The sequence below is a fragment of the Centruroides sculpturatus genome, unplaced genomic scaffold, assembly GCF_000671375.1.
Source record: "Centruroides sculpturatus isolate CEXI.00-Female unplaced genomic scaffold, Cexi_2.0 scaffold511, whole genome shotgun sequence".
NCBI classification, from domain to species: domain Eukaryota; kingdom Metazoa; phylum Arthropoda; class Arachnida; order Scorpiones; family Buthidae; genus Centruroides; species Centruroides sculpturatus.
Window position 1 is genome coordinate 310,881 of NW_019384727.1, and position 24,136 is coordinate 335,016.

Below are 24,136 nucleotides of genomic sequence, written 5' to 3' on the forward strand. Positions count from 1 at the left end.
GTTTTTAATTGATTGATGTTTCAAATGTTTTCAACTTTTACAAGATTAGTTTTGAAAACTAAAGCTTTTAATTAATTAAAATTGCTAATTAGAAAAACATTTTTTTCAGAATTGCTGAATCATTTAAATTTAAAATAAGATGTTTTATAAAGTAAAAATGATTTTTGTTGTTCTCTATCCACAATCGTAAAACAATAAAACTTTTAGGAGGAGGAAAAACAGCCAATTTTTTTTAACTTTTTCTTTCATTAATAAATTCTGCATAAATTTATTAAATTTTATCAAGAAACTTATTGATAAAATTTATAAAATATTAATAAACTGGATTAAGATTTCAGAATTGATTGATTGATTGATTTGATGTGTGATATGATTTTTGTTACATAGTCATAAAGGTATACTGTACTAACTCAAAGAAGAAACTTTTTAGTCAAAAATAAATAAACATTTATAAATTAAATCTGAAATCTAAAGATAACGAGATGCATCATTATAAATAACATAACATGTATGAAAAGTGAATATGGTAGTGTTCACTTATAATGAACCTGCTTATAACAAACTCTCAGCTATAATGAACCAATTTTAAAAGTATAAATGAAACACCCATAAGAGCAATGTTATTTTTTCTGGTCACAGTGAGCCCATATTTAATGAACAATATTTGGATTTAAAAAAGTTATTATTTGTAATGGATTATTCATACAAAGAATACTTTTGAGTTATTACTGGGGTTTTTAAATAACTTTTTTCCTGTAATATAATGGGCGTGAAATAAAACGGTTAAACAAAAGGTAAAAGGTTATGACCTAATATGGGAAATATTGTTTAATTTGGGTATTTTTGATTTTAAGTACTTTCAATGCATATATTTATTTATGTAATTTTCCATCACAAATTTAAATTTTTGTATTTGCTCTATCATTTTTCTTACTTCACTAAAGTATTTTCTGAGGTTTATCTACTGGTTCATTAACAATGAACTTAGAAATTTACAATGTTGAGGATTTTCATTTGTTAGTGCTGTAATTTAAAATTTAAATGTTATTTCTGATTTGTTACATACAGTTAAATGATTTCATTTGATTTCCCACTCATTTAACTGTAAATACAGTATTTCAAATTTGAATTTGAAAATCAAAGTGACACAAAATTTAAAATTTATGCTGTTATTGATTAGAAAAATTTTGTTTACTGACATTGATGATAAAGAATAATGTACTGTGTAACAAAAAGAGTAATTTTTGAAGCATATTGACTCTTACTGTTTGCTAAGTTAGAATCACAAAGTATCGTGCAGATGTTTTTGTGAAATATGACAGCTCTAAGCACTAACTAGTGTAAACAGAAATGTAAGTTATTTACATTATAGAATAAATATGAAATTATTAAATAGTTAGAAAGCAGTGTAAATCAAACCAAATTATGTAAAAAATGAATAAAACTAAATCAACAGTTGCTACCATTTGGAAGGAAAAATAAAAATACTTGTGAGTTCTGAACATGATAATTCAAATGCTAAAAAGTTTAGAAAATCATCGCTTTATGAATTAGATCAAGTTTTGTTAAAATTGTTTTCTCAACAGAGACTTACAAGGGGGCTTCAAAAAGTTTGTGGAAAAAAGACAGTGAAAAATGATTTTGGTTATGATGTTTATTTTTCAACATATGCTCCATTAAGGTCAATATCTTCTGCAAATGTTGATACCAGCCTTTAAAGTCTGTCTGAGTAGAACTAAGGGTCTTGTGATCTGAATCATGTCAGAGCAGCTCTTTTTACATCTTCAACTGATGGAAAATTGGTACCTTTCAATGATTTTTTCAAGTTTGGAAACAAAAAGAAGTCAGATGGGGCTAAATCAGGGGTATAAGGGGGGATATCAGATGATTTCCCATCAAAATTCACATAGCACAGCTCTTGTTTGCTAAACATCCATGAGCGGGTGCATTGTTGTGGTGGATGAGGATGCATTGATGCAGCTTTCCAGGGCATTTTTCCAAGTTTATTTTGGACAGTTTTCTCAAAATGCCTTCATAATAAGCAGATGTAATTGTCTTTTTGTTCTCGGGGAAGTCAACTAGCAAAATTGCCTCTGCATCCAAGAAGACAGTGGCCATGACCTTTCCACTTGAATGCTCAGATTTTGCTTTGACTGGTCCACTTCCACCTCGGACAGCCACTGCTTTGATTGAATTTTGTCCTCGGGATCATACTGGTGTTTCATGTTTCAAGATCTTCAGAGTCCCCATCCTACTTGTTCAAAATTTTCATTGAAAGATTGCCCTCATATGGGCACAACAGCCTAGGGACCCATCTATCAGAAAGCTTGCTTAGTCCCAAACTCTTCACAAGAATTGTGTGTGTAGAACCCATGGAGATGTTGAGTGTATCTACTACTGATTCAGTGGTTATTTGTCTATCCTTTTCAGTCAAGTCACGAATAGCATTAGTGTTTTTCTCACAAACTGACGTTGTTGGCCTGCCACTGCTCATATTCAACTTTGTTTTTTTCACTTCTGAAGTGACTTATTCATTTGTAGGTTGTTGACTTGTAAAGTACTATATTATTTTTCCGACTTTTCCAACGATTATCGACACTACTGTGTGCCGGAAACAGCCGTTCCCTAACGGGTACTTTACGCGGATTCGCGTTAGTGTGCCAGGCCTGGACTTTAAGCGTGCACCGAATTAAATAATGACAAAGTTTGTCAATAACAAAATCAAATATTTAATTAAACTTCTATTAATAAATTCTATACAGTATTTAGTAAAAATCAAACAATAATTTATTCAATGAAATTCAACAAGAATCAATCCGACAAACTCAAATCAATCTATTTCTAACTTAATTCTATTCCCCTTTGGAATTCGACAAAATCAAAGAATTAACTTATAAACAATAATTCTTATAAATTAAAGATCCTAATCGTCACCTCAATATACTAGGAACCTATTTCCTCAAACTCTCAAGACTTTCTATAATCGTCGATCCACAAATCGAATAACTTCAAAATCCTATCGGACACCTCTCTCTCGTTCACTGCTATAAGCTCGTTGCTATCAGGAATTCACCTCGTTCGTTTTCACTTGAGTTAGAGGCTTTATAGTGTGAGGTGACGTCACAATTCTGAATGAGCTCACTCTCCTCATTTACATACTTATCTGTAACATTAAATTTTTCTTGTTTATCTGGCAGATTATTTTCCGACAATACTTCGCTAACCTTTTACATTATTCTTTTTAACAATTATCGGGATGCTTTATTATTTTAAGGTTTAGCGATTCCTAACTGGGTTGTGGGGTCTCCCCCCCCTTTATCTCGGTGCGGACTTACTTTTTTCCGCTTGGGAAGCGCAAGTGTGCGCGAGTTTTTCTACGGCGCTTTTCTTTCGTCGGTGAGTTGGTTTTTCTTCTATTTTTAAGTTACTAAGGTGAATGGTGAGGAAACCTTCGTCTTAACTAAACATAAGCCCCAAACAAAATATAATGAAAGCAAAATAAAAGTAAAATAAAAATAAAGCTCAGACTTGGTTCCTTACAGACTTCTTTGGAGCTTTATCATCATAAAGATGTTCCAAAGTGTCAATGATTTCCCTATTCTTTCAACCAAGTTTCACCATGAACTTTGTTCTGGTCTCAGTTTTGGTGGATTCCATGTTGCTTGAATGGTGCCTGACTTTCAACTGGCAGTGCTGCATTCTTACCTGCATTTAAGGGTTCATGTTTGAACATGTTATTACACGTTGGTACAAGAATGTTCAAATGCATTGAAATCAAATCCTTCAAATAATTTTTAGTAAGACTTTTTCCATGGACTTTTTGAAGCCCCCATGTAAAAACACGACTATCAGTGGGACTATATTGCAGTCAAAAGCAGAAGAGTTAAGAAGCAAATTGGAAAAGAATATTGAATTTAATTGCAGTAGAAGTTGGATTGAGAGATTGAAAAAAAAAGACATAGTATTGGAAGCTGAAAAAATGTTGGAGAAGCAACTACAGTAAGCATGGATATGGTAGAAGACTGGTTGCAAAATAAGTGGCCAAAAATTAGAGAAAATTTCCAAGATTTGTGATATATTTAATGCTGATGAAATGAATTTTTCTTTGATAAGCTTATGCCAAATAGGATGCTAAAATTCAAAGGAGAAGCTGCACAGGAGGAAAGTTATCTAAAGAAAAAATTAATATTTTACTAGCTGCAAATCTTATGGGAACAGAAAAGAGAAAATTGTTAGTAATCGGTAAATTGAAAAATCCAAGATGTTTCAAAAATTGACGGCTAATGTTAAAGTACAAAGCTAACCGAAGAGTTTGGATGACCTTTGACATTTTTTTGTGATGAACTGTGAGAATGGGATGAAGAACTGAGAAAAAAGAACAAAAAGTTTTATTATTGCTTGACAACTGCCCAGTGCATCCCAACATTAAGAATTTATGTTGCATTACACTGGTGTTCATGCCACTCAATACAACTTCAAAACTAGCCCTTAGATCAAAGGATTATACACAGCTTAAAGTGCAGCTATTGGCAAATTTTCCTTTCTAAAATGATAACTTCTATAGATAATAGCAAAGATCATTTTCTATAAATCTTCTTGATGCAATAAACTTTCATCCATATAGCATGGCCAAATGTATTAATGAAAACAATACTAAATTGTTTTCAACAATCTGACTTTCTATAGACTAGTGGAGAAGAATTCAGTTTAGAGTTTTGAAAAGTAAACTTACAAATGATGAAACAAAAGGTTTTCCAGATTTTCTCTCTCTGTAATTTTGGATGCATTTTCTCGCTACAATTTTGAAGAATATGTCAGGGTTGATGACGGTGTTTTTAGTGGGGAACTTTTAATCAGTGATGATGATATAGCTTCAGAATCTTCCAAAAATAATGAAATTAGTGAGGATGATGATGATACAACATATGCATACAGTGTCAATGTTTCAATAATGCCAATTTCTGAAGTTTTGCAAAACAATATTGTTATTTGAGGGTTTTTACACATGCATAATACTTTACAAAGTATTTTAAATAGTTTTGCTGAAGTGAAACTATACAGTATATTACAGAATGCTATGCAACTATCAAAAGTTCACAAACAAAAGTAAAAATTTTTTTTAAGTGCATTAATATTGATGTTTTAAAAAGTAATTTCCTATGTAATAATTTGTTACATTTTATCTTTGAGACATTAAACTTTAGTTTTTAAAAATTAGATTGTTTCATTTCTTGTTTGATATAACAAACATCAATTATAATGAACCAGTTTTGACAGTCCATACAGGTTCATTGTAAGTGGACATTATTTTTCTTATGTATTTATAATAAATAAGAAAAATAATGTATGCAATAAATAAGTGGATAAATATAAACATTAGCAAAATATATAGAACTACTAAATATATAGAAAGTGTACAATTTAGTGTAAACATGTGATGCACTAAATTGTATAGTTTTAATGATTATTTACATATTTAAATAATAATGACCAAACAGACAATTTTGGGTCAATTTAAATCTTTATTTTTTTTAAAATTCCAGCCAGATCAGATGGTCAACAACTAGATGATAAAATACAATGCTTTTTTAAAGATGACCAACAACATGACATTAAAATAAAATCACATTTCTTATACAGTTGATGCTGATTTTTCTTGTAGGATCCAATGACAACATCACACGTTATTAAAAGTTTTCATAATTTCAATCTGTTCACTATTGTATGTAAACATCATTCTGAAGAACTCTGGTGTTGTGATTATTATTTAAATATGCAAATAATCCTTGGGACTATATGATTTATGTAATTATATAAATATTGTTGACTTTTTGAATTTTTATCAGGGATCTTCAGAATGTGGTTAAATTATAACAGTGAACAGAGTGATACCAACTGTCAGTTATGTTCATGTATTTTACTTTGACACTCCTACGTACTAGTGAAATGATTTTAATATATGCTTTGCTTGTGCAGCTAAAAAGTTGTATACAGATGGTTTTCAAATAGTTGTCGTGCAGACTACAAAATTATATCAGATGTTGAGAGATGTCTGCAGGAAACTCAGTATATCATGTTGTAAAAGGACAAGGAGACCATGATCTGATCATGTAAATATTGTGGCATATATTTTTCATATTAACAGCATCCTAACTGTTTATATAAAGAAATAGCAAACCTTTCTCAACTGTTTTCACTGCCAGCACCATTTTGATTACATGGACTTAGAGTTTAAAGAAACGATCAAAGGTTACTTTGTTTATTAGTACACTAATAAGAGCACTTAGTTCATAAATCACAATTTTCACTTCAACATTTAACCCACAAAGTTATATGGCAGTACTAGCCTAATTTTTTTTTGTTTTTCATATTCCATGGTTTGTAGTAGTGACTCACTATTGTCACTATTACTTGTTATTTTTTAGATTGCTTGCTATTCACTACTGTTTTTATAAAAACCTCACTTTTCTCTCTAATTTTGAGATCTGAGGATATTATATGCTATATACCATATTTTGGATACAATTATGACTGTTCATGAGGTTTGTGACAAAATAGATTGGGTAATCATTACTGACATATACTGTACACCTTGCAAAAGATCATCACAGTGTCACCCATCCATTGGCAAGAGAAAGGATATTGATTTGTGCAAAAGAAGGGCTGGAGAGACTAGCGATTTCCCACTAAGTCATCTTGGAGATTCAGCAGTCACTTTATGTAACAAATTTGGAAATGAGCCAAGAACATTATCAAACTTGCATCATTTTTTCTTCTAATTTTTATTAAAATTTTAAAGTATGAAAATACCACAAAGATATTTCAACAGATAATGTATTTTGGACCAAGTGAATCTAAATAACATAATTTATGCAGATTGATATCTACTATAAATTAACACCGAAATTCAACAACAGTAGCCTATGTTTCTATTTGGAAAAAAAAATTGGCCCAGACTTTAATGCTGTCATTGAAGAGAATTTTGTACTATGTGATTAGTCATGTGCACCACAATTGTGCTGAGTTTCAAACATTGGCAGCACAGTGTTTATACTGAACTCTATTGGCTGCAGCATAGAGTTCAGTATAAACACTGTGCTGCCAGTCAGAGAAGAGGAAAGAAGTACTCATCACATCTTATTTTGAAAAAAGAAATAAAACTAACAATTAATAACAACTGAAAACTGGCAGGGGAAAATGAAGATTACACTAGTAGTCAAAATCTTTACTAATAGTGTAATCTTCAACAAAAATGCAAGACAAAATCTTGCATTTTTATTGAAAACATTTCTATCAGCCATGATATAAGAATATAGGTCTATCGCTGCAGACTGTGCTTCTGAGGAATTAGTGTTCAATGTGAGCCCCATTTTCTTCAATACAAACTTTGACTTTGATTACAAGGGAATTAGGTTGCTTGAAGAATTTCATCTTCATCTAAGGATGAAAATGCCTTATATATTCTATGATATCACTTCTTTTAGTTGAATGTTCACAGTACAGAAAGTCTTTTATCCTTCCCCAACAAATAATAATCCATAACAGCAAATCAAGTGATTGGTGTGGATAATTGATTGGACCATATTTTTCAATTCACTTGTTGGGAAAGATAGTGTTCAGTACCTGATGGGCAACTGTTAATGTAAGATCTAGACATTCATCTTGTTGAAACCACATGCCCAGGCATAATTGCAGAGGAATATTTTCTAGCAAGACAGGAATATTGGTCAGGAAGGCTGCATATAAAGCACCATTCAGATTTACTTTAAGCAAAACAGGACCTACGATCTCACTTCCAATAATGTTATATCAAATATTTACTTTCCAAACATGCTGATGATCCATTTCTCTAATAGCATGTAACTAGCGACCATGGGATGTTAAAGATAAAACCATTTGATAGAGCATACTCAATTTTCTATAAAAGTTTTTGGGACATTTTATGAAAATCGCTTTATTTTATTTTAAAATGGGCGTATGGGTGATCTGAGACACTGTACGTATGTATGTATTTGTATTGAACTGTCATTTATTTATAAGAAGTAATTTGTAGTATTGAATAGAAATTTTTAATGAAAGTAACACACAAAAGCATTTAGAATGTAATTAATTCTTTCTTGTTTTAAATTCATAGTCTATCTTTAAGATGGAAGTGGTGAAAAACTATCACAGTTTTTAATTTTTGAACATCATTAATGAGTGTATACAGTAACAAATTCTTATTTATGAACACTTATAATTTATTTGCCGTTCCTAATGACATTATAAATGGTGGAGTATATTTTTATATTATGCATTTGTTTTGTTTTTGATTTGATTTACATATATTTGGTTGGTGTGATTTAGGATTTACATAACTAGAAATAGTTTCTGTTTCAGAGTTTTTATTTCATATTATAAAAAATGTGAATAAAAGTGACTAGATTATTTGATTTAATTTAATCAGAGTTGAAATTGTTTATTTATTTTGATTTATTTTTAAGTGTACATTAAACTATTTGTTTTTGTTTTTTTAAGTTTAATATTCTTTAAGTTTAATAGTTAAACAAAAAGTTTAATATTCTATTCATTTTATTATATTATTCATTGCTGTTATTTTGAAATTTTTTAGAGATATATTATTTGCTTTTAATTAATTAGGTTTTTATCTCTAAAAAAGACTTCTCTTGTTGTTTTAAGTAAAATCATTTTGAGGGATAACAGTTTGAACCATTTGACAGTTTGAATATTCTATTATAACTGCATTGCTTGTGTAAGGATTTTATTTATCAGGTTATTTTTCTTAGTAGTATTCATAGAATGCAATATACCTTGCTTATAAGAAAACAGATATTTTATATGATATTGTTTTATTGCATAATAGAATTACTCAAAGGAAGCAGTAAGTCATGTACAAAAGTATTTAATGAGAAATGAAGTTCCTGTCAATTTATTTCAGGTTAGTTGCAGTTTTTTTTAATTCAAGATTTTTTTGTTATAATATCAATACATATTTTTTATAGCCGTATATAGAAGAAATTTTTAACCATTTGAGAGGAGATGTGTTTAGAAAATTCATTGAAAGGTAAGAGTGTTAGATAATCTTTCTATTTTAAATGTTATAGATATCAAAGAAAATCTCTTGATATTATGAAAAGGAACAAAGGATAAAGATCCTGTAACTTGTAACTAAAGAAACATTTTTGAACTTAACTACAACTATCTTTAGATTATATATAAACAATGTTAGAAAATTTCCATTCTTAAAACTATTCTAATAAATACTTTAAAGTTGCATTTGAATAACTAAAATTTATATGGGAAGCTTATTTCCAAATGGATATAAGAGCCCAATTTATGATATTTGAACTAATGTCATAATAATACTTATTGCAAGCTCTACTATTTACAAAATAATATTTTGTGTGAAAGGCCCATATACAAATAAGAAAAACAGCATCTAATTTACATTTTGTTTACAAATGGACATATATTGTTTCTACTGTAGTTCAAATAGAAAAACCTCTCCTGAACTAGATATATATAATAATATAATACTCCCAAACCTAAAATCTATTTAGAAGAATGAAAACATTTAATGAAGAACAAACATTTTCAACCTTTACAAAAGCCATTCTGAGGTTGTAATGGTAGAACACAAATCGAACAAAAACAAATTTAAGTAATGTTCATTATATACAAATGTCACATGCACAGGAATGCCGGAAATAAGTTATAACATAAAAATGATCACAAAAGAATACAACACATTATACAGGCCTTTTGTTACCGTGTTTCTCTAAAAATAAGACATCCTCAGAAAATAAGACCTAGCACAGGTTTTGCTGAATTGCGAAGTCCCTCTGAAAGTAAGACCTAGCAAAGTTTTTTTTAGTCGTAACGGTCATCGACAGATGGTTGAAAGTGGCTGTTGGCTTTTTGAAAGTACAGCCACTGATTGGTCAGCAGACAATCACGCTACACGGCATGATTTGCATAAGACTTTGGCTTGGGAATCATAGATTTGCATAGTGCTATGGTTCAGTAAGCACTAATTGATCATCAAGCCCGATGTCGACGCTATGAAAAGGTTAAGTTGAAGCGAGAGTGGGAAGTCCACTCCAGCACGGGAATTTCATAAGTTCAGTTCGACATGACCAGATATACGTCACTCTCGTTTAAGTTAAACTTGGGAATTTTTTTGTTCAACAATAAATGTGAATTCTTCTTCATGGAAAAATAAGACATCCCCTGAAAATAAGACCTAATGCATCTTTGAGAGCAAAAATTAATATAAGACACTGTCTTATTTTCAGGGAATCATGGTATTTATAAGCATTTAACCTGTTTGTATGTGTTATATTATTTTGTAGTCATTTTTATTTTATAACTTATTCCTGCTTTCTTGTACATGCAACACTGATATATAATGAACATTATTTAAATACAAGTATATTGCACTAATGTTGTATAGCTTTGCAGATAATACTTAGAACGTAACACTAATGTTTTTGACCCATTTCTATGGTCTTCTTCGGGTATTCTATAAATTTTTCTGAGAATCAATTTTAAAGACGAAAAACAACTATCGAGAGCATGTGGCAGGCTATTTATGATGTGACGCTATAACAGCAGGCACAGGTGCACATCTTTTGAAGATTTAAATCTTGAAATTTTAAAAAATACATTTTGAAGATAGAAGCATTGGAGACTGGAACGCTTAAAAATCAGAATTGAACTCACATTGCACCAGAAAAATTTATAGAACACTTGAAGAAGACCATAGAAATGGGTTGAAAACATTAGTGTTATGTTCTAAATATTATCTGCAAAGATATACAAGGTTAGTGTGACATACTTTTATTTATTATCTCTTTGTCCATTGGATGGATTTGAACATTATTTAAATTTGTGTTCTACCAGTAGAATTTCAGAATGATCTTTGTAAAAGTTGAAAATGTTTGTTTGTAATTAAATGTTTTCCTTTTTCTAACTGAATTTTAGGTTTGGGAGTATTGCAGTTTCAAATGACATGCATATACTGTATATGACCAATGCAGAAAAGAAAATTTACAAGCTTTATTTCTTTAATCAGGGAGAATTTAGGAGGATTAAAGTTACATGCAAAATGTGTGAAATTTCATATACCTTTTTAGGTAGCTTTTGCTTCCACACATTACTGAAATGGGGTAAAAAAGAATGGCTTCCAATTAATATTAATGCATTGTTCCAGATTTCACGTGTGAAAGAGGATAAAAGGCCAATATTAAGAAGCGTTTAAACTCTTTCATAATGTTGGAATCTCACAAATACTATTACTTTTATAAGCAATTGTTAGATTCAAGGACTGTATCTGATGAGGTACATAGTAAAGAGGTGTTTGAATTTGATGAAAACAAATCTTACATAGTTTTTGGTTGAATTATATGAATAAAGTTTGTGTTAAAAACAGTCAACTTAAAAGGTAAAAAGTATTTAAAGTTAATTTTAAAATTTATTTTGTGTTAAAAAGTTGTGTTATACGAAAAAATTTATTGTGTTAGTGCACATTATGTTAAGTTTGCTTATTAACTCAAATAAATGAATGACTGCATATAAAACAACAATTCGACATTTACAACATTTTAAGCTGCAAAACTATTTAATAATGAACATTTTTGGTCTTATTAAAAGACTATCTTCAGGTTAAATAATTCTATCAAGCATTACAATTTGAAGATGGGATTTAAGTCCACTAAAAACATTTGTTCTACAATGTAAATATTGAACTTTACTGCTGGAATGTGGGTTATTATGTAAATTTCATCTTTTAGTTTTCATGTGTTCTAAATGATGTTTATTCTCTAAATCCATTGGGGATACTTTGAGAGTCTTTGAGATTGTAACTTTAACCATATTAACTAGGAAGAATATTGCCTTTTTTTAAAGTTTGTTTTTTCTGCACTTACATTCATAGAGTAGTAATAAAATGTTATTTAATATTTGCTTATTATTTGATATAGATGGCCACATCAGTTACATTAATATTTTAAGCAGTCATATAAATTAGCAACATTTTGTTTTAAATGAGTACAAAATAAAATAATTGGTAGTTAAATATTCTTAGTACATCACTTAATACAAATAATTGATATATTGCTTTAATACAAGGGAGTTTTGAAAAATAATGTTTTTCTTTTTCTATTGTGTTCATTTTAATTCAGATTTGAAAAAATAGCAGGCCATAAAGTACACTTTTTTCTCTCCCATAGCATTGTTCACCAGGTACTTGTAGGTAAGCAATATAGGTAATTTGAAATGTCATCTCTTATTAAATCTTCCACTATAGAGGATTAGTTATGGTGTGATTATTTTGAATGAAAAGACAAGAGCTATTACAAAGTCATGCCAAAGTGTTGGAAGTGTATTCTGAAGATTGCATAAATTATTCCAACATTTGACAATGATGCAAAATGCTGAAACAAGGATAAACAAGCCTATGTGATGAGCAGCAATCTGGCTGCAAGCACAGAAGGCTTCAGAAAACATTTTGGCATACAGTTGGAAACTTTTGTCACATCCTCCCTACAGCTCTGATTTAGTGTCTAGCAACTATTACTTATTTGACCCAATGAGAAAAGTTTCTTGGTGGGAAGAAGTTTCAAATAGACAAAGAACTGAAATCCAGGGCTCAAGTTTCAATAAACAGACTTTTAGGAAACTAGTGTTTTAACCTCATGAAGCACTGGGATAATTGTATAAATGTTTTTGGTTTATACATAGAAAGAATTGGTCTGCACTTGCATTTTGTTTCATATATTCAGTTTGAATAAAATGCATTATCTGAAAAATATAAAAATTAAAAATATGTTACTTTTTATAACTTACTTATGTAATATGTTCTATATATCAAATAAATAATTATAAAGAAATGAAACTAATCATAATTTGTTCTGACTTACTTTATTTTCTGGTGGCTTCATTTTTGGTCTATTGCAGTGGTTCTCAAACTGTGAGGTTATTACCATAACAGAAATATTATTCCACAAAGAAAATTTATTGTGGTTGTGACTACAGTGTAGTCATTGTATTGTTAAAGTTTGATTTTATTTAGTGATAAGTGGGTGTGTGTGTGTGTGCGCTATTTTACTTTTTTGTTTTGTTTGAAATATAAATGCATACTATTAACAAACTGTAAGAAAATCTTGGTGTTAAACCAGCAAAATTACAGATGATAAGTCATGACAATCTGATATAAAAGGGTTATTTTTTTCAGTCTCCATTAATGCATGAAAAAAAAATTGGAAGCATATGAGACAGGGACAGGGTGTGCCCCTAGAGAGTAGTATATTCCCTCACCACTTAGTGTCATGCCAAGCTATTTTACACATTTGCTACTGTGCAGTAAACATGTAAAATGCACTGCCAATTCAGTCTCTTGCCAACTGTGAAGTACGAGCAGTAATTCAATTTCTTTAGGCTAAAGGGTTGAATGGAGATGAAATTCATCAAAGTATGTGTAATGTGTATGGTGAGAACTTAATGAGCTACAGATGTGTGTGTGAATGGTGTAGGAAAGTCAAACAAGGACATGACAATGTTCATGATGGGGGCAGTCAAGGGAGGAAGTGTGTGATGACCAACAATTTGGTGGACAAAGTGGATCAATTGTTGCAAGGAAGTTCACCATTTCTGAGCTCAGGGAAGAGTTTTCTCAAATTTTAAGGTTCACGCTGTTATACCATTGTAACAGATAAGCTTGGGTTCAGCAAATTATGTGCACGATGGGTTCCTAAGATGCTCACAGACCATCACAAGACTAAGGATGGACACTGCCTTGACATTTCTGCAGCTTTACCATCAGGATGGAGAGATGTTCTTGGACAAGATTGTGACGAGGGATGAGACATGGGTGTTGTTCGAAAATGTCGAGACAAAGGAGCAGTCAAAACAATGGATGCACACTTCGTTTCCAAACAAACCCAAAAAATTCAAACAATTGTTTTCCACCAACAAAAGAATGGCAACTGTTTTCTGGGACAGAAGAGGCATTTTGATGACCGAATTTATGGCACCTGGGACAACCATCAATGCAAAACTCTTCAACACCTTAGATGGGCAATCCAGAACAAAAGAAGAGGAATGTTATTTAAGGGCATGATCCTTTTTCATGATAATGCTTGTGTTTACGCTGCAAAAATGCCTCAGAAACACCTCCAGAGGTTCAAATGGGAACAGTTTCCCTATCCACTGTAAAGCCCAGATTTAGCACCAAGTGATTTTTATCTCTTCATCCAAATGAAAAAGTGGTTAGGAGGCCAGCAGTTCAGAAGTGACATAGAGCTGACTGACAGTGTTAAAGGTTGGCTGAATGGCCAGGCGGCAATGTTTCTTAATTAACGTTCTTAATATGTTTCTTAAAAGTTGGTGTCATGGTATGATGTCTGTCTGAATCAACAAGGCAATTATGTGAAGAATAGGCAAAGGCTGTAACTACCTTCTACAAAGAAAGTGGTTTTGTTCTTCATTCTTGTTTTTTATTCTGGGTCGGTGGAGGTTGAAAAAATAACCCTCATAATATAGTGACATATTATGATCAGAATGTTTTTGCTATATTGGAGTCAACTGATTTTACAAATTGGTGCTCCAATTTTTTTTTAATCCTTTACATCATTTTGCCATGGCAGGCATTTGAATACAGCAAGGGACATATCCTGCTTTCAAACCATAGAATAAATATTACATAGAGATGGCATGAAAGCTGTCTGCTATGGATCAATTTGAAAATTCAAGATGGCTGTGTACTGAAGTAACCACTTCTACACTACATGCAGTTATAAGCAGATCACTGAATAATTTATTTATTCCCGCAGTTTGAGAGTATTTTTTTTTATTGAACATCTTTATTATGAGTTGCTAGTCTAGTGAGCCTAGTGAGTACATGTTCGTTTTACATATTAAATATTAATCTATATTATTTTACTTTTAAGAAAACTGATTGCCTACATGCCAGCTTGTTTTGTTGAGAGCAGTGCGAATAGATCTTGCCTTTCATTGATTTATAATTTATGATTTTGTTTATTTTACACGTTAGCATCTATCTTTTTTTAATTAACAATAAAGTTTGTTAGTATAACTTATTATTATTTTGATTTTTCTGTTTCATTTCTTGCATGTTCTATTGTCACCTTATAACTTTTGCAACAGCAATAAACTTAATTTTTAAATTTTGTGCTTATTACCTAGGGTATTGGCAACTGAAGACCCTAATTTTGAATTTAATGTTTGTTTACAAAATGTTCATTAAAAAAAGTATTGCTTTGTGTGTATATTACAAAATGATTTTTACAGCTTTTTACTTTTTTGGTTGTTATAGAATATAATGTAGGGAAAGTGTGGTAATTAGTTAAGTTTTAACTTTCTCTAGTTTACTTTGCATTTTTCAACATTTTCACATTCCAGGCAGCTCAAAACTGTACAAGTTTTTTACAATACAAAGTAGATGTGTGCATCTACTTTGCATTGTAATTCAGGACTAGATGAATGAAAAATTTTGAAACAGGCATGATTATTATTAAGAAGGTTATTTGTAGAAAACTTGGATGATGATCATGGATTGTTTGATTGCTAAAGTTAAAAGTATCAGTTAAGAAAAATTCCTTTTCAATAAGCCTTTGTTTTAAATCTTTATAGCTGCGCAATTGTTCCAAGGTTATTTGGTGTGCTAAAAATTCAGAGAAATGACTGACCTCATTAGAAAAACTTTTGTACACACTATTTGTGTGTAAAGATCTCCATGTAATTATTTACATTCAGTAAGCTTTACAGCAGTTTATGCCAGCTGAAAGTCTTCTGATAGTTTAACTGTTTCCAGTAAATAATTTCATTGGATTAAGAGTTTGTTTTTACAGTTGTCTTCCATCCATCAAGATAGTTATTTAATTCTTAACTTGTAATATGAGTTTTGTAAACAACACAGTTTTAATTTATAAACTTAAAACACATATTTTTTAATTATTCATAAACATACGTAAGAAGCAAGAGATAGTGTAGATATGTTTTTGAAGTTGCCTTTTTGTTGAAAATGTAGTGTCACCAAGTTCAATAATCACATCATGATGATCATGAGATATTTTGACAATATTTTTATTATTTGAAAGGAAAATAACATAGAAGAGAACATGTTTTACTGTTACAGTGGAAAATAAAAAATTGTGTGCATGTTGTATTTAGATTGCTCACAACTTATCAAAAGTGGAAAACTTTAGGTGTCTGTTGTGATTGACCCAAGATGGAGAGCATCAAGATTTGAACACTAGTGATATTCTTTGCCTTATATTTCTGGTTTAGATAGTGAGAAGAGCTTGAAATTTGATATGCAATTCTTATATGTATAGTGTATTGATGCAGTTGGAATTTTGGAAAGTATGGTTTTAGGGAGTGGAGAGATAAGAGAAGATTGGGAGTCATATTGGTGGGTTCTTCACCATCCAAAAATTTAATTTATGTATACCCAGTTGGAATAGTTGAATTTAATTGATATGTCATCAAGATGTTAATGTGTTATCTTTTTTGATAGTTGTTCCTGATAAGAGTTTCTTTAAGAAGTTTGGTTTGGTTTGATTGATAAAACTTAAAGTTAAAGATAAATTATATAACTTGCAAATATTTTGGACTTCTACATTTACAATCTATCATGAAATTTAAAATTAATTTGATATTTTAATTTTTCTCTTTTGTTTTTTTATGTAAACATTTATTTTTCTATTAGTGAGATAAGACTTGCTGAATGAATAATTCAGGTTTATATGTAGAAAAACTGACAATTGTCTGTAATGAAGCAATTTTAAACTTCAGTGAGCAAAAATTACTTTTGTTGAACATTTTAGGTTGTCTACACAGCCGTCTTTATGTCTAATTGTGGCAAAGGAGCGAAAGGTCTTGGAAAGGGAGTTGCTAAACGTTATCGTAAACTTCTCCATGATAGCCATCTTCATGATCCTATGGAAATGGGATAGAATATGAAGTATTACCTCATATGGATATAATATGGTACAGAGTATATGTAGTTTGAATTAAAAATTTAAAACCAGAATTGCAGTTAAATAAAAATGTTGCAACAAGAATCACAAACAAGATAATAATGAAAATAAATAAAGTAACAAACTATACATATAATGTAGATACTAAGTATCTTTCTGATTTAGTACAGCACTCATAAAATGTATTTCTAGGTTAGTGAAAGGTGCCATGCATCCTTATGATTTATACATAGATTGTATTTGGGATGCTTAACTGTGCAGTTAGGCTGGTCAAGGCCAAACCCTTCCCTTCAGCGCACAATTTTAATTTTTAGGATAATTTTTAAAATTGCAATGTCCCACTTCAAAATTGTTGTAGAGTCAATCTAGTTTTTTTTTTTATCACAAACATATCAGTTTATGATGGTTAAATCATTATAATAAAATTTTAAAATTTCTGAAAAATGAAAAAAAAATAATTAGGGTAAATGATGGTGAGATGGTGAACACATGTAATTACTATATAAACTAAAAAGTAGTGCTATTTATTAATATATTGTGGTAATTGAAAGCCATGCTTGCTGTGTATGTGCTGTTTATGTGCAATTGCTATAAAAATAAGTTGAAAAAAAGCAAATGTTTCTGTTTCTGACTTGTAGAATATTTTACCCAAAGTTAGGTTTACTGCAGCCTCAAATGTTAAAACTATTAGACGAATTTTGTTTCTTGCATGTTATATTTTAGAAGTTTGAATAATGAGTCTAACTTGAAATCGGTCAAAAATAACAGATTAAACTCTATTAGAGGGCTTTTTAATACACTATTTACCAACTACTCCACATCTCTAAGGGTGATATGGTGAATTAACAGAAAATTATATTTTGTTTTTAAATCTGTTTTCAGAATATGTTATTATTTTGCTTATTATTATGTTGTTTGGTATGATAAGAAACTACCATTTCAGTCAGTTTTTAAATAAAATTTATTTTTACAATCATAGCTTTCAGAACATTTTTTTACCATCTCGCTCTCATTTACCCTAATTTAAAAAGTTTTGCTGAATTTTCTATATACATTAGTTGGATATATTGTTTTCTTATTTGAAGAAAAACGAAAATTGTAAACTTTCAGGTTAACTTGGGTAGAAATTACAACATATTTTAATACAAATATTTTATGAGCAATAATAAAAGTCTACATTGATAAAAAAGTTTCACAGTGACTGAAGCATGCATCTTCCTACAGACCTTGACTTTTAGGTTATTGCTGGAGTCAGAGATTTTATTTTCTCTATAGTCAACTTTCACCTTACCACAATAATTTACATAATAGGAAAATTACAAAAATATTAAAATTCTTGTAAAAGGGCTTTATCATATTATATTTTAATAATAACTAATAATAATAATAAGGGACAATAACAAATCAATTATAGTCCATTTACTTTAACTTAATACATGGCTAGGAGAAGAGATTCTGTTGCCTTTTCTCACTTCTAGGCAAAATTTATCCTTCTGCAGTTTTTCATTCTTTTTATTTGATTGGTCAAAAACTTAGTGAAAATAAGTAAACATTGAAGAAGTTTTAAGTTAAGAGATTAAAATATTTATTCACCTGAACAATTAATTAAACTCATGCAATCGATTTCCAGCTAAGTCCTTCATTCGTATCATTAAAGTCAGTCATATTAACTGTGAAAAACAAACAAGAACATGGAGCATATTGCTATTCAACCAATCATTGAAAACATAGTTAATTAAAATACAAAAACTTTAAATATATATATGTATATATCCTTTTCTCTATTTGTAAGTTTCATTCCTTTCATTACTACCATTGATGATTAAATAATTTTGAAACATATCATTGTTTATTATGAATTCAAAGTTTTAGAGGGAACTGTTTCTTATGGAAGAGTTTCCCAAGGTTAGAATAAATAGACTATGCTGAGAGGATAAAAACTCCAGCAGTAGCGTACAAGTAAAGGTTTGTTGTGATGTGCATGCTTTAGTCACTTGATCTTTTTTACCAATGTGGAATTTTATCATTTTCTCTTAAAACATTTGTATTAAAATATAATGCGACAACATTTTTCTACAACAATATTATTATTTTTGTAGTTTTACAACCAATATATTGTTTGTATAGTTGCTTCTATTTACCAAGCAGGGAAGTATTTGTGTTCATCGTAATCTGATTCAAAACACTTGTGTTTTTAATATTTTATAGTAGACACTATTTACATATAATTTAAGTATTATTACTATCAACTATAATAAGTGATTATATTCATGTTTACTTTTATTATGTAATAGCAGAAGGAGCGTTCAGTTTTGTGGAAAATTTAAAATTAGACACTTCAGTCAAAATGCATGCTTGATTACATAGTGTCAAACAACTAAAAGTTGGCTTATTAGAACTTCAGAAAGAACTAAAACAAGTACAGTTGATTCCCCCATAACATGGTAGATATGTTTCGCTTTTTATGAAATTCATGATGTATGAGTCCTTAAATACATGAACCAATCACAGCCCGGCATGCATGCAGTTTACGGACTATGGCTGTTTGGAAGGTTTTCTTCATTAAAATTAATCGATTCTAGACTAATTTTGACTCAACATTTCCAAAACACATATAATTTTTTGGGACTAATCCATATAAACTATGCTATAAACAAAAAATTGTAGGATTACTTACCGAGCGTGCACTGTTCAACGTAGCCATTGCTTAAGCTTGTTTTCGTTGTGGAGCAGTGCATCGAACAGTGGGCACATTTTTCCTGATACATTATTTTTCTGTGAAAAATTTGCTGAACTTTGGAGACATCATTAATATAAATATAATTTTTATGACACTTAAATTATAAATGGTTTTTAGTAGGTCCACTGCTCGTTTAAACTCACTGGTTTGTGCAATATCCACTATTGGCCTAGATTCGACCAATCCTGTCGCGACACGAGTTGGCGATGATGTTTTACCATATTTTAAGAATTTCTTTTAGCATGTTTATACTAATACAGTTGCAATGTTTTTGCCGCTATATACGAATCTGTATTATATGAACCCGTTTTATAGGGGGTCTACTGTAATTTAACATTTGTTTACATTTTGCCTCCCATGAACGTAGCAAAATGGGGCATTGAATTTTGTGCCAAATCTATAGTTAGGCAGTTCTGACAAAATACTTATTTGTTTAAATAGTGTCTTTCACAATGTAAACAGTCACCAACAGCTTAGGTGTTTTTACAGTGGATTTAGCAATTAATTGTCTACAACAAAGTCTCCACTATTTCACAATAGGAAGGGTTAAGTTTTGTGGAAAATTTTTGGCAAAAGGATGAAGACAAAACAAGTCTTGGTTTAAATAGTGTTAGTTAACTTGAACACAAATCAACCAGAGTTTTTAGATCAGGGGTGTCCAACCCGCGGCCTGCGGGCCGCATGCGGCCCAAGGCAAGTTCCAATGCGGCCCAATAAACGTGTAAACAAAACCGACAAAGTGTTTTAATTTTTTTATTATTTATTTATTTCAACGGCATAAACTCAAAAAAAAAGTTTCACAAAGCCGTAAACCTTTATTCGTATTTTATTCTTGAGTGGAAAGGAAATATTTTCAAATACTTGGAAATGTGTGAATGAGGAAGGATTACTAAATAAAGCTGGAATTGTGACTCAAAGGATTATAGACCCAAATTTGGGAAAAGGAGGAAAAGATGAGAAAAAACAAAAGATGTAGTAGTGAGAAAGGTTAAATAGATCTTCTGTTGACCCCTAATTTTCCAACCTTTCTCACTTTTTTATCTTTTGTCCTTTCTCTCATTTCCCTGCACTTGTGTCTATAATCCTTTGATTCACAACTCCAGCTTTATTTAGTATTTTTTCCAACGTTGCAACGATTGCGCCAAATATGGCTACTTTTTTTTGTTTGACGTAAAAAATATCATTTGGCGCTTTGGCTACTTTTTGGGCTACATATTATTTATATTAGTTGAATAAAAATGCACTTTAAAATGGTGTTTCGTTGCTTTTTATTAATTAGAGACCCAAATATAATAAATATTTGTGTTTTTCAAATAAATTTCCGTTTGTCTCTTTTATAATAAATGAATTTATCTATTTCTAAGTAAAAATTTAAAGTGTCTGTAAAAGTAATTTTTAAAATATCCTTTTTCTTGACAAAGTTTTAATACTTATTATTATAATCTAGACATGTTAATCCTTAAATATACTCGTATATTGGACCACAAGTATATATTATATGTACTTGTGGCCAGTGGCGTAGCGTGGGTGTCAGCCGCCCGGGGCGGAGAAAAATTTCGCCGCCCCCTTATTTAGGTATCTCAATTTAAAAGACTAAAATTCAGTTTCGTCACAGAATAAGTAATGAAAAATTCCGTGCTAATGTTGCCACCTTTTTAAAATCGCCTACCCGGACGGCAGGTGAGGTTTGTTCCAACAGAAGTTCTTGACGCATGCGTATATCATTTTACAATGCGAAGAATAATTTGCGGTGCATACCGGTTCTAAATCAGTTACGGTTAGCGACTAGGGAGACTTGGATAGGAGTAACGCAAGTGACCTAGCCCTATTGGATATTGGAGGTGTATACGATTACAAATGAATCGTACAATCAAAGAAAAAAAACAAAAAACAAAAATAAAAAAAAAAGGTCAACACGTTGCGCACGATATCCCCGAACGGCGAGTCGATTCGCGGACTATCCGGATGGATGGTAACACTATTGCCGTGCTCATTTCAATCAGTCCGAGTCGTAGGTGGACGAAAATATGAAATAAAATGGTTCAAATTCTTACAAGATATTATTATTATTTATTGTGAAATTTTGCCGCCCCCTAAAAAAGTGCAGCCCTGGGCGGCCGCCCCTGCCAACCCCCTACGCTATGCTACTGTTTTTGGCCCAAAACTCCTTGACTTCTTCCAATGCAGCCCAGAGAAACAAAAAGGTTGGACACCCCTGTTTTAGATGATCTCAAACACAAATTTAACAAAAGATAAAACATGAAATCAAATGTATTATTTTACTGGATATCTTTTCATAACTCCAGTGCAACTTCATATTTGATTGAATATGTAGGAATCTGAGGTTAAAATTGTTAATTTTTTAAGGATTTTTTTGTTGTTTAGTCTTTAGAGTCCTGATGAGCTTATGAAGTCCTTTTCAACATGGGGAATGTTCTCAGTTACTGTTGATATGGTAGCTAACATAGTTGTACATTTTTCTTATCACACACTGTGTACTGGTGTTTCTTGAGGTGTCTTGGGAAATTTGCAAGATGTAGCCTATATACTTGCTGATGCAATTCTTGTAGCATAAGATGAATAGTATCTCATATACACAGGAGAGTGTTTTTATCAATGGGATACTTGTCTTTATTTAGGAAGCTAAGACAATTTACCTTTGAGGTTTTCATTACGAGAGTGTGCACACATTGTACTGATGTAAGAGTGATGCTAGAAGAGCTGGATAGAATTAGAGGCATCATTGTATAAGGATTGTTGCCCGAAGCATTATCAATAAAATAGAACTTCAAATTTTACAGACAACTGGAACACACCAAAGAACCTGAAATAAATTCCAGTAGAAGTTCAATTCAAGTAAACTGTGAACAAATATTTTTGATCTTTACGAGAGATCTTCATCAGATCCAATGTTCTAATTTACAATGCAAGAAAAAGAACTGTTACATAATATAAAATTTTGAAAAAAAGGAATATGTGAAGTGTTAATACAAATAAAAATTAACAGCCTGAATAAGTAATAAATACAAAATCACCTTGCAACCTTTATACAAATTAGAGGAATAAAAATTTTTAATTTAACATTTTTAAGTGCAAACATCTTGCACCTGTTTGTTGTATAAAAACTGCCAAGTATAGGATAACTATTTCTTGTCCTTGAAATTAATACAACAGCTTTTTTTATATTTGAATATTCCAATGGCTTCCAGTGTCCTGATATGTTCATTTTACTGCACTCTTCTGAAGGTTGGTTTATTAAGGTGTGCTTGCATGTCATTTTTAGATGTGTTTATTGCCAGGATGATGAGTGTGTTTTCTTTTATCAGTAGTTATTCAACCAGTTTCTTTTGGAGGGATTATTTAGTGGAATGTATGTACTCTAAATCACTAATTTTCAAACTATGGATTGCGACCCAATATTGGGTCTTGTTAAAACTTTAATGGGTCTAAAAATGGTTATACCTTTCACAGAAATAATTGTATTACTGAAATATTTTCTAAGAGGTAGGAACAATAGATGCATCTGTTAAGTACTGAAAATTTTTTAACTTTATTATTATTATTATGTTGGGTGTAGTGGGTTATACTCAGCTAATGCTGATTTCTGTGTATTATTCCAGACCAGAGTCAAGACATAGCAACCAAAGCAAAACAAAAATTAAATAAATATGCTTATATAACGAACGAACTGGATAAATATATTAGTAATAAAACACACCTTTAATAATCCAGCTAATAAAAATTAATAATATAATAACATTTTCGATCATTTCTTAACGATCTTCTTCAGTTACCATAGCATAGAATAAAATCGAACACAAAAAAGAACGTAAATACGAAATTAAAATATAAATAACGGAAAAGTAGATAAAATAAACGAAAAATATAAAATTAATCCAAAAAAACGTCACTTAACAAATAAAATAAATAAAGTCATTAATTCTTGTAAAAGGATCGCCATGCGGTAGGTAAAGAGTCCGCATCTCTATGGTTGATGCAACCAGTTTTCTTGTGTGCCTTAAAGATCTCTAATTTCTCCAGATATTTCATTGTATGTAAATTTGTCGTAGGATTAATAATTTCCGCCCGATCCCAAAGGACTTGAATGTCATGTTGCGTTGCATAAGACGATAGCACGGTGCTGTCAAGTTTCTTATTAATCGTATATTTATGTTCTTTGATACGTTGTTGCAATTTGCGCATTGTTGCGCCTACGTAGACAAGATCCGAATTAAAACGCTGATCGTGTAATGGTATAGAATAGATTCCTGATGCCGATTTCCAGTCATAACGCTTCTTATCGTTTCTTAATAGCTTGAAAACTGTAGGATTGCGTCGATATACTACACTGAAATCATTAGCCTTGGCCGTTTCTTTATGTATTTGTCTCAAAAAC

General features: G+C 30.8%; 1 protein-coding gene across 3 annotated transcripts in view; it reads left to right on the forward strand.

Moving 5' to 3' along the window:
* LOC111628135 (G protein-coupled receptor kinase 1-like) overlaps positions 1-24,136 on the forward strand; it is a 213,944-nt gene that overhangs the window by 50,959 nt on the left and 138,849 nt on the right. Inside the window, exons 2-4 of one of the 3 annotated variants that reach the window (XM_023371863.1) lie at positions 8,641-8,772; positions 8,864-8,938; positions 9,003-9,064. In XM_023371863.1, coding sequence (XP_023227631.1) covers positions 8,906-8,938; positions 9,003-9,064 — 95 coding nt within the window. In that variant the 5' untranslated portion in view covers positions 8,641-8,772; positions 8,864-8,905. The remainder of the gene's footprint in view (positions 1-8,640; positions 8,773-8,863; positions 8,939-9,002; positions 9,065-24,136) is intronic. The other 2 variants (XM_023371862.1, XM_023371861.1) reach the window with 2 other exon arrangements.